At 44.1% G+C, this 9,583-nt stretch overlaps 2 protein-coding genes across 3 annotated transcripts; both read left to right on the forward strand.

Annotated features, from left to right (window-relative positions):
• Positions 1–792: 792 nt before the first annotated feature.
• On the forward strand, positions 793–1,952 carry LOC123157119 (26.2 kDa heat shock protein, mitochondrial). The gene is made up of 2 exons (XM_044575367.1): positions 793–1,158; positions 1,268–1,952. Exons 1-2 carry the CDS (start codon positions 879–881, stop codon positions 1,687–1,689), a joined length of 702 nt encoding a protein of 233 aa, XP_044431302.1. The 5' UTR covers positions 793–878; the 3' UTR covers positions 1,690–1,952.
• Positions 1,953–4,716: 2,764 nt separating this feature from the next.
• Positions 4,717–9,057, forward strand: LOC123157058 (polyadenylate-binding protein 2). Of its 2 annotated transcripts, XM_044575297.1 has the most exons (6): positions 4,717–4,971; positions 5,068–5,167; positions 6,094–6,164; positions 8,237–8,428; positions 8,527–8,657; positions 8,770–9,057. In XM_044575297.1, the coding sequence occupies exons 1-6, from the start codon at positions 4,879–4,881 to the stop codon at positions 8,810–8,812; spliced, it is 630 nt and encodes a 209-aa protein (XP_044431232.1). In that variant the 5' UTR covers positions 4,717–4,878; the 3' UTR covers positions 8,813–9,057. The 2 variants fall into 2 exon arrangements, with proteins under 2 accessions (XP_044431232.1, XP_044431231.1); XM_044575296.1 differs by having other exon boundaries at positions 4,771–5,167.
• Positions 9,058–9,583: the final 526 nt, after the last annotated feature.

The raw sequence follows: 9,583 nt of genomic DNA on the forward strand, positions 1-9,583 counted from the left end.
TTTTGAACTTTACGAATTCTTGTTCTGTTATAGTGGGCCAGCCCAAATTCTTATCCGTGAGAGCAGCTAGTTATCCCGGCCGAGATTGTAGTATTTCAGGTGTGCCAAACAGGTCTATGGTCGAAAATAGACTGGGATTACAAATTGAGAGTGCCAATTTCTGAGATTCAAAGTTCAGGATTTGATTTAGCTTTTATCTACAACTTCAAGGTTTATTTTAGACTTTCCCCTTCACAAACAGATGCCCACCATCTTCGTCCAGTTGGTTACACAGAGGACATCGAGTATCAAAACCTCTCTCAACGGATCAAAACGTATCACCACCCTTGCGCCCTGGTCGTACTCCTTTCTTTTTGTTAGTCTGCATATAAGATTTGGTCAAAGTCAAACTTAGTCAAGTTTGACCGACTTTATAGAAAAAGAATATCAACATCTATAATACTAAAGTTATATAGTATGAAAATTAATTTCATGATGCATCTAATATGATTGATTTCATATTGTGAATCTTGATATTTTTTTTCTATAAACTTAGTCAAAGTTAACAAAGTTTGACTTTAACAAATCTTATAGGCAGACTAAAAAGAAACGGAGAGGGAGTACATCAGCCAGCACGAATCGCGAAGCTGTGGTCTCCCGGTCTTTCTGGAAGACTCGAGGCCCCAGCGGTCTTTCTGGAAGACTCGAGGCCCCAACCGTGCTTTCCAGAACCTTCTAAACCCTTCCCCCATCCCCTGCCCCAAGAAATCTCTCCCGCTCCCCATTTACAACCCCCCCCCCCCCCCCCTCCATTTCTCACCCACTCCACTAGAATCCAAATTCGCAGCAGAGAGGAGACAGAGAGAGGGAGGGAGAGAGAGAGAAGAGAGAGAGGGACCATGGCTTCCGCCGTCGCTCGCAGGGGTGCCGCGCTGCCCAGCCTCCTCGAGAAGCTGCTCGCCAAGCCGTCCAAGTCGGGTGCGCCCGTGTCCTTCGCGCTCCGTCCCGCCGCCGTCACCGCCGCCCGCCGCCCGTACAACACCCTGGGCAAGGAGGGCCGCCTCTACGACGACGAGGACGACGACTCCTCCAGCGGCGAGAGCGGCAGCGAGTACGAGGACACCGACTCCGACGACCGCCGCCGCGCCCGCGACTTCTTCGTCCCCGGCTTCTCTCAGGGTATGCCTCCTCGCCTGTCCCGGGACGTTTGTTCGCGTTCGTGTTAACAAGTTAACCTCGTGGGCCAAATCGGGGTTCTGATCAGCTTTTCTCGTTCTTGATTCCCCAGACGTGCTCGACCAGTTCGGCGCGCACACCAGCTTCGGCCGCCTGCTTTCTGCGCTGGAGGAAGCTGCCGCTCCGACCGGTCTCTCCTCCACTGCCGGGGCGTCGCGGCTCGGACGCTGGGTGTCGAAGGTGGACGACGACGCTGTGTACCTCAAGGTGCCGATGCCGGGGCTGGGGAAGGAGCACGTGAAGGTGTGGGCCGAGCCGAACGGCCTGGTGATCAAGGGCGAGGGCGACAAGGAGCCCTGGGACGGCGACGACGACTCCGCGGTGCCGAGGTACAGCCGCCGCATCAAGGTGCCCGCCGACGCGTTCAAGATGGACAAGATCAAGGCCGAGATGAAGAACGGCGTGCTCAGGGTGACCGTGCCCAGGCTGAAGGAGGAGGAGCGCAAGGACGTGTTCCAGGTGAAGATCGAGTAGGGAGGCGAGTCGAGTAGTCGTAGTGGTAGTGCTCGTGGTAGACGGATCGAGACGAGTAGTGGTAGTAGTAGTGCTCATGGAGGATGGCCGGCGCGAGTGTGAGAGACGCCTTGTTGATGTGGTGATGTTTGGTGTCTTTCTGCCCTGTTTTGCTTCGTCGATCGTCTTGGATCGTGGTTTCTGATCGACTGGTGGTGAGATTTGTCGCGAACTCCGTTAATTTCCCAAGTATGGCATGAGATGAAGTTACTTCGGTGGTGAAATTGGTCATGAAAAACCTGTTATTTTCCTCAAGTTTGGCATATGATGAACTTACTTTGGTGGTGAGATTCGTCATGAAACTCTGTTGATTTCCTGAAGGTTGGCATATGGTGAACTGATCTGGTGGTGCTGAAACTTTGCTGATCTCCTTAAGGTTGGCGTGCTGGACTAATTTGGTGGTGAAATTGGTCATGAACTTCGTTGATTGTCTCTCAAGTTTGGCTTGATGAACTGCTTAGAACTGTTTTGCTGGTGAATTTGGTCATGAACTAATGGTGATTTTCCTCATACTTGACGCGATGAACGGATTTGGTGGTGAAATTGGTCATGAAACTCTGCTGATTTCCTCAAGTTTGACGTGATGAACAGAACTACTGTGGTGAAATTGGCAAGAAACTCTGTTGATCTCCTAAGTTTGATAAGATGAACTGCTTGATTTCTGGCTTGCAGCTGTTATAGCTAGTCGCGCATGTCTTATCACTTTTCGCTGTAGCCTGTGCTGCTTTCTATGTCATGTGTGTATGTTTCCTCCGTTGATCTGTGTTGGCTTGGTTTTCCCATACCTGATCCGCTTAAGCTTTTTCTATAAGCAGCTGGGCATTCGTGCCTCTTCTCTGCAAAATTGCTTGATTTTCTCAAGTTTAACCTGCTAAACTGAGTTGTTGAACTGTTCCGTGATCATTTTTGTGTTTGTCCTCTGTGTTTACTTCCTGCAAGAACAATAACAGTTTCAGACTGTAGTTGTAGGGTTCTTATATGAACAGCCATAGAGATGGGCGTTTGTATCTCATGCTTTGTGATTCTGGAACAGAATTATATGCACGAAGAAAGAACAGCCAGACAAAAGAAATCGGCACGTTCTGCTTGTCACTTCACATCGAGAATTATAACAGAGATATCGGGAACTCCCTGTTAGTGCAGGTTTCCCAGTGTGCTGCATTTTTTGTTTGAACGGGGGAAATGGTATTATCGGCTCAGGTATATCGTATCGTGTGGACGCAGCCATGCCAATCAGCGTTTCGAAGAGCAAAGATTATAGGGCACTGGCTATTTCTATAAGCTGAACTGTTACAACTGAAGACAGGTTCATGTGAGATTGGTTTAGCTACTCCGTTGAGATCCCTATACCTATATGTGTGGTAAGCTTTGGGATGAAGGCCTGCTGATCTTTGAGATTGGTTTTTTTCGTGAATACGCAAAGCCTGCATATCATTTCATTGATAGAGAGAAGAGTACTACATGTAGATTACATCAGCTCACAAGATCACGAACATGTGGGGTAGTGAGCTAACAGAGCCTACATATTGCTGATCTTTGAAATTGTTTTTGTCTGATCTCGTATCCCTCCGGCTGGCATTGACAAATGGCCATCGATAAGTTATGCTGAAGGAGACATGTTCAGTGTGCTGCAGCTTCCAAAGGGGATGCTGCCGCCGGGGGTGGATCCTCCGAGCTCAAACTTTCACTGAAAAAAGTGGGGATGCTGCCAACAAGTAAACATGTGAGCTATACAAAAATGATAAAGTCATGATTTCTAAATAGTGAAAAATACATGCACTGTTCATCTTTTCAAAATCATGATTTTACCATTTTTGTGTAACTTACATGGTTTCTTATTTCATCATCAGAATTTGCACATGTGTAATATACATCCATATGAACATGTGGAAATGTTTTTGAAATATTCTGAAACTTTAAATTACCATTTTGATACTATTCAAAATATAGGGCTCCAATGCAACCCGTCCACCAAAATGACTTTTTGGGCGTCGGACGGCTACATGGAGACCGATTTTAAAACACGGTTTTTTTAATACTAATATATATAATATGTTGGGAAAAATCATAACAATATACTTTCATACATGTCCTGGACAAAAAGACAAATACGTTTATGGAAATGGGCCATTTCTTTTTGTTGAGCCTGGATTTTTTTTTGTGTAGCTTGCGAATCATAATATTTTGAACGGAAATTTACAGACCCATCAAGAATAAGTACAAGTTTTCACAGGATTTTTGTTAGAAAAACTTGAAAGTATCATGTTTGAATTTTTTGAAATAATGGGCTCCATGTAGCCCGTACTACACAAGTTCACACTCAACCATGCACTCCTTTCTTTCTATCATTTTCGCTCCTCGTCCATGAGGAGGGTGCTTGTTAAATGCTATTGGCCCCGTTAGTGGTTCGACATGCCCGGGCATGCCATGTTTCCTTAGATCCGTCGATGGACATCAAGGATGCTTGCTTCCCCTCGGCTTCGCCTCCCCATCAAAGCACGAGACCTCCATCACCTTGTTAACCCACGTCTTGTCTGCTTAATCTTTATGGGCCAAGCACTCCATGTGTGCTCCCTCGCTCGGTGTGCCGCGCCTGGTTGCAGATACGTCGTGTCACACACACCGACACGGCGACACATCGACAACCCAAACAAAAAGCAACTGACTGTTCATTAAACCCGGCTAAAAAAAAGACCGTTCATTAAACCTTTTGTTTTGTTTTCATTTTAGTAGAAGTCAAGGAACTATAGGGGGGTGTCTGGATGGTAGCCATTCCTATTCATTTTCTTGCTAATTTAATCCAACTCATGGTTAAGCTAACCGTTCGTTTTTTGTTCAGAGCTAACCAAAATTTGGCAAGCCGAATATCTGGCATTTTTTTTGAGAGAGAATCTGTTTTTGATGGCAAGCCGAATATCTGGCAAAAGTTTGGGCTAAAACAGCGTTCCGAGGCCCATGAGCTTAATGAAATAGCGCAAACGATCCTTCAGCCCAATCCCGGTCCGACTCTGACACGCTTCCACTCCATTAAAAAGCCCGCTGTTCCTAAACCCAATCCCGAATTCCCCAAAGTCCCCGAGACAAATCGCCCTCGCGTTAGGTTAGGCCGAGGCGAGTAGATTCGGTTTCTAGCTCAGCAACGCGGCGGCCATGGAGGACGAAGAGCACGAGGTGTACGGCCAGGAGATCCCCGTCGACGGCGAGGACGTCGACATGGGCGCCGGGGGCGACGACGCCGCCAAGGTTCGTGATGCGCCCGTCGCCGCCGCCGCGACTCGCTCGGCCCCTTTCTCCCTGACCCCAAACCCTAACGCCGGCACTGACCCTGTCCGTGTCCAGCTGCACGAGCTCGACGAGATGAAGCGCCGTCTCAAGGAGATGGAGGAGGAGGCCGCCGCCCTCCGCGAGATGCAGGCCAAGGTCGCCAAGGAGATGCAAGGTCAGTGCCGTGTCCGTGTACGGAACCTGTCGGTACCAACTTTAGGACCCGCATACGGTGGCAGGGTGGTTGGGGAATTTCAGATCCGGGACACTAGTGGAACGTTTAGGTCTGGAGCAAGCGCTGGCCTCGCCAATGGTTTGCCTCCTCGGCGAGTTCGCCTCGTTACCCAGCTTTTGGCCTGTTTCCGTTCACAAGGCTGGATCCTAACACGCCCTAGGATTGCCTGCTTTCTTGTTGCCCATTAGTATGGGTATGTTAACCAGCGTAGTAAGTTGTATGGTGTGGTTTAATTGCTTTTGGTTAGTCCCTTGATCGCTTCTTATATGCGATTTTGTTAGTATATATAATGTTGCTTCACGCATTCATAATCCTCTTAATTTCCTTTTAGAAAAAGAACCCTCTTAACCAGTTGGGGTTATGGTAGTTCTGCTGTGGTAAAGCATAGTATGGGAGTATTAGAGGCTCTGTTCCGCACCATTGTATTAAGCTTCTGCAGAATGATGTTTAGTAACCGCCTCTTTGCTTGCCGAAGAATACCGAAATGTAATAACATCATATTTCTCGGTTGGATCAATCTCGGAGAATATTCTTTTTGGCTCTGTTACACGCTTTATACTGTAATTTCTATGTTAATATTCTTTGGGGTAATGGTAGTTCTGCTGTGGTAAAGCATAATGTGGGAGTATTAGAGGCTCTGTATGCACCGTTCCACACCATTGTATTATGTAAGTTTCTACAAAATGATGTTTTACTGCCTCTTTGCTTGCCGAAGCATACTCAAATGTAATAACATCATATTTCTGTGTCGGATCACTCTCGGAGCATATTCTTTTAGGTTTGGTTACACGTTTTATACTGTAATTTCTGTATTAATATAATTTCCTTGCAAATATCTTAACACATTGAGTCTTTGTACCTTGTAGGCGGAGATCCTAATGCGACCACATCTGAAGCAAAAGAAGAGATGGATTCTCGTTCTGTTTTTGTTGGAAATGTAAGTTTTCATTCCGTTTGTCTAAATTTAGTTGGCACTCCTACATTTCATAGTAGATATGATATCGCCTAGGTATATGCGATAAAATTGATACATATGTTTCTTTTTACATGTGAGAATGTTTGTTATGCTTGTGAAATGGTTTATGGAAAAGCTGATGTTCAAGTTAACTACTTGATTTGCTTGACCAGCCCAAATTTTGTTTAAGGTGCTCTTAGATTAGGTATTGATGTTTCCACAGAACAGTCTATCTGTACTTTGATGATTTTTGTTTTGATTCTCAATAGATTGTGTCATAGTGCCAATCAGCAATGTGTCTTAGTCCCCTAAATAGTGCCATAACTTTGAACATGTATCATTGACAATTATATTTTATCAGTGACTTGAAATGCACTATGTATTTTCTATTTTTATCAATGTATTTTTTTTCTGGTGCATTGATTGAGAAATGACATTGGCCGCAGGGTAGTCTGCTATCATCAAGTCTTTGAAATCGAAATTTTGGCATCTGGCTGAGTCTCAGTGCAAGTTCTAGTGTTAGCTTAGAGGGGGCAAGAAAAAAAAAGGAAAAAGAATCCATGAAAAAAAAGAAAAAATATTTGAAAAAGTAAAAAGAAAAAGAATATAGAAAAAGGAAGAGAAAAAAAGAAAAAAATACAGTGATAGGAAATGCCCCCGAAAATGTCAGTAGAGAACTGCTGCATGTACTCCACCTGGCGCTTGAGACTCATACATGGACTGATCTGGCATGGTATCAATAGCCATCGGTAGATGAGAATCAGTGGCAGGGGTGCATAGGCATGACATGTAAGTGTGACCTCACATTTTATGTTGTGTCTATTGAAGGATGCTATGTTTTTTTTTCATGTTATGCCTGCTGGGGTGTTTTATTCTCTGTAGTATGTGTCATTTCTCCCCTTGGAATTAATCATGTTTTAATAATTAATCTAATTGTTCATCTGCCAGTTTTGTCATCTTTCAGCAAAATATAATCAATAGAGCTTCCTTTTGCTTTTGAAATATCTGTAGGAAGTGTGTATGTAAAAAATTTAACTAGAGTGCTGGTGTTTAGGGGCGTATATATGAGTAAATGATATCTGTAGTCACGATGTTTTAGTATTTCATACATGCATTGGATGCATGTCAGTCTGAAAGCATGTAGATGTATATACCTGCTTTTCGCTTTCTCTGATCTACCAATGACAGACTTTTTCTAGTAGTAACATATATTGTGCAGACCTGTGCAAGCACTGCTGTCCCCTTTTTCGACTTTTCATGTATGTGTGTCAATATGCTTTTCAGCCAGTGTCTATGTAGCAAGAAGCCTATGATATGCAACTTATTTTAGAAGTCAACATGACTAGATATTAAATAAACATTGCAGGATGAGTATCTGTTATCCTTTGTCCATTACATCCTGTTTAAGATCTAGTGTGTAGCAAGAAGTATATGCAGGTCAAACTGTATTCTGTAAGCCATAGAACATTGCAGACGTGAATGTTTTTCCTCATGAAAAATTAATATGAGGCTGAGCTGTAGACCAGTACCACTATCAGTTCCAAGTTTATCTGTTTACATCGTTAGTTCTGTGTATCTATGTACCTAGTAATTTGTCCTTGCATCTGTATAACAGAGTTTGCTTTGCGCAATCCTTTTGCATCATTATTATGACTGAAGTACATTTGTCTCTAGTAAGGAATACGTGCGAGGAGTGTTAGGCTATATGCTCTTAGACGCAAAGCAGATGTGCTTGATTAACTTGCATCACAGGTCCAGTGTTCATAATCTAGTGAATCAAGTAACAACAGTAGTTTCTTATTGTGAGTGACATAACCAGTCAAAATTTGGGATGTTTGATGAAAATCTATCTCTATTCTAGAACATAAGAGAAGTACTAACTACTATGGAGCTCTAGTGAATTCACAGGTTGATAGTTTGCTAAAATTGAGATGCAGTCTGGTACTGTTGGTTTATTTTGAGTGTTTCATTAGTTGTAAGCTGATTTTTTAATGTGTTACGTGACATCGTAAGTGTATTCATTATGTTTTGTAATCGTATTTTCACAACTGCAGGTTGACTATGCATGCACTCCAGAAGAAGTGCAGCAGCATTTTAATTCGTGCGGAACCGTCAACCGAGTGACTATCCTGACCGACAAGTTTGGGCAGCCTAAAGGTTTTGCTTACGTTGAATTTGTTGAAGCAGAAGCTATTCAGGAAGCTGTCAAGCTGAGTGAGTCAGAGCTTCATGGTCGGCAAATCAAGGTGAGCTGTGAATTCATACTCCCCTCGTACTGCAACTGACTACCTTGTTTTCAGCAATAACCTATGTGGTATGCTGACCTTCCTTGTATGCTCATTAGGTAGCGCCGAAGCGAACTAACGTTCCTGGGTTGAAGCAGCCCCGAGGGGGCCGAGGATTCAACCCATATGGCGGCCACCCCTACATGAGGCCATATCCTCCACCGTTTTACAATCCTTATGGTGGTTATGGGTAAGTTTAATTTTGTTTACTTAGTAACCCTTGCCCCTTGGGCCTCTGAAATAACGGGAGCATCATCATCACTCTTGTCTAAAATGCCCTCCTGTTTTTTGTCCTAATGCAGGAGAGCTCCCAGGTTCCGCCGTCCGCGCAGGCCCTTCTACTAAGTTGTGGCTCTACTGGAGTTCTGTCAACACATGACAACACTAGTCTTCAATCGATCTTAAGCCAGTCACCAGAGAACTCAAATCCTTGCACCGTGTTTCATTATTTCACAGAAGGATATGGGATGGTTGTTGTGTAATCTACTGTGTTGTGTTGAAAAATGTTTAAGCCACTACATGCACCAGCATTATGTACTATTTGACTTTAGTAATCAAGTCATACGACATACTATGCCTGAACTGTACTATATTTCTTGCTCTGAAGGAGTTCTTCTGCGTATAGTTCCTATCATCAGTCGATAGCTTATTTTTGTTTTAACAGGTCCAAAGATTTGTGGTAAGCTTTGTAGGGTGTCAAGTTGCAACAAGCATATTGTATCAACGGTTTTAGATCCTAGCCATTGCGGGGGGGAAAAACTAGAATCGCCTTCTTACCCCTGAAAAGGGGCCTCCGCATTGAAAGTGCTGTTCTTTTCCCAAGCTCATGTGAGCTTGGGTGAACAGTAAAATAAAAAAATATCCAACAAATCCCAATTTTTTGGGTAAAAATTTCTTTTATTCTCTTCTGATTTTACTGTTCACCCGGGCTCACATGAGCACAGGATCAGAACAGCCGTGACCCATTGTAGAAGGATTACACGACTCAACCACACCATCCAAACAGGTTGCTTGTGCAAATAAGCCCCTGAGCATGCACATGCCGTAGTATCAACCACGTATGGATGGATGTGATGATAACCTGCACAAAATTTGGAGTGGGATCTGTTAGTCATT

The sequence above is a fragment of the Triticum aestivum genome, chromosome 7B (assembly GCF_018294505.1).
Source record: "Triticum aestivum cultivar Chinese Spring chromosome 7B, IWGSC CS RefSeq v2.1, whole genome shotgun sequence".
In the NCBI taxonomy this organism is placed as follows: domain Eukaryota; kingdom Viridiplantae; phylum Streptophyta; class Magnoliopsida; order Poales; family Poaceae; genus Triticum; species Triticum aestivum.

Bases quoted from the DNA above. Each gene is read 5' to 3' on its own strand.
- LOC123157119 (XM_044575367.1), top strand. From the start codon at position 879: ATGGCTTCCGCCGTCGCTCGCAGGGGTGCCGCGCTGCCCAGCCTCCTC. The intron at 1,159-1,267 runs GTATGCCTCCTC...TTGATTCCCCAG, and splicing joins CGTCCCCGGCTTCTCTCAGG to ACGTGCTCGACCAGTTCGGC.
- LOC123157058 (XM_044575296.1), top strand. From the start codon at position 4,879: ATGGAGGACGAAGAGCACGAGGTGTACGGCCAGGAGATCCCCGTCGAC. The intron at 8,429-8,526 runs GTGAGCTGTGAA...TATGCTCATTAG, and splicing joins TTCATGGTCGGCAAATCAAG to GTAGCGCCGAAGCGAACTAA. The intron at 8,658-8,769 runs GTAAGTTTAATT...GTCCTAATGCAG, and splicing joins AATCCTTATGGTGGTTATGG to GAGAGCTCCCAGGTTCCGCC.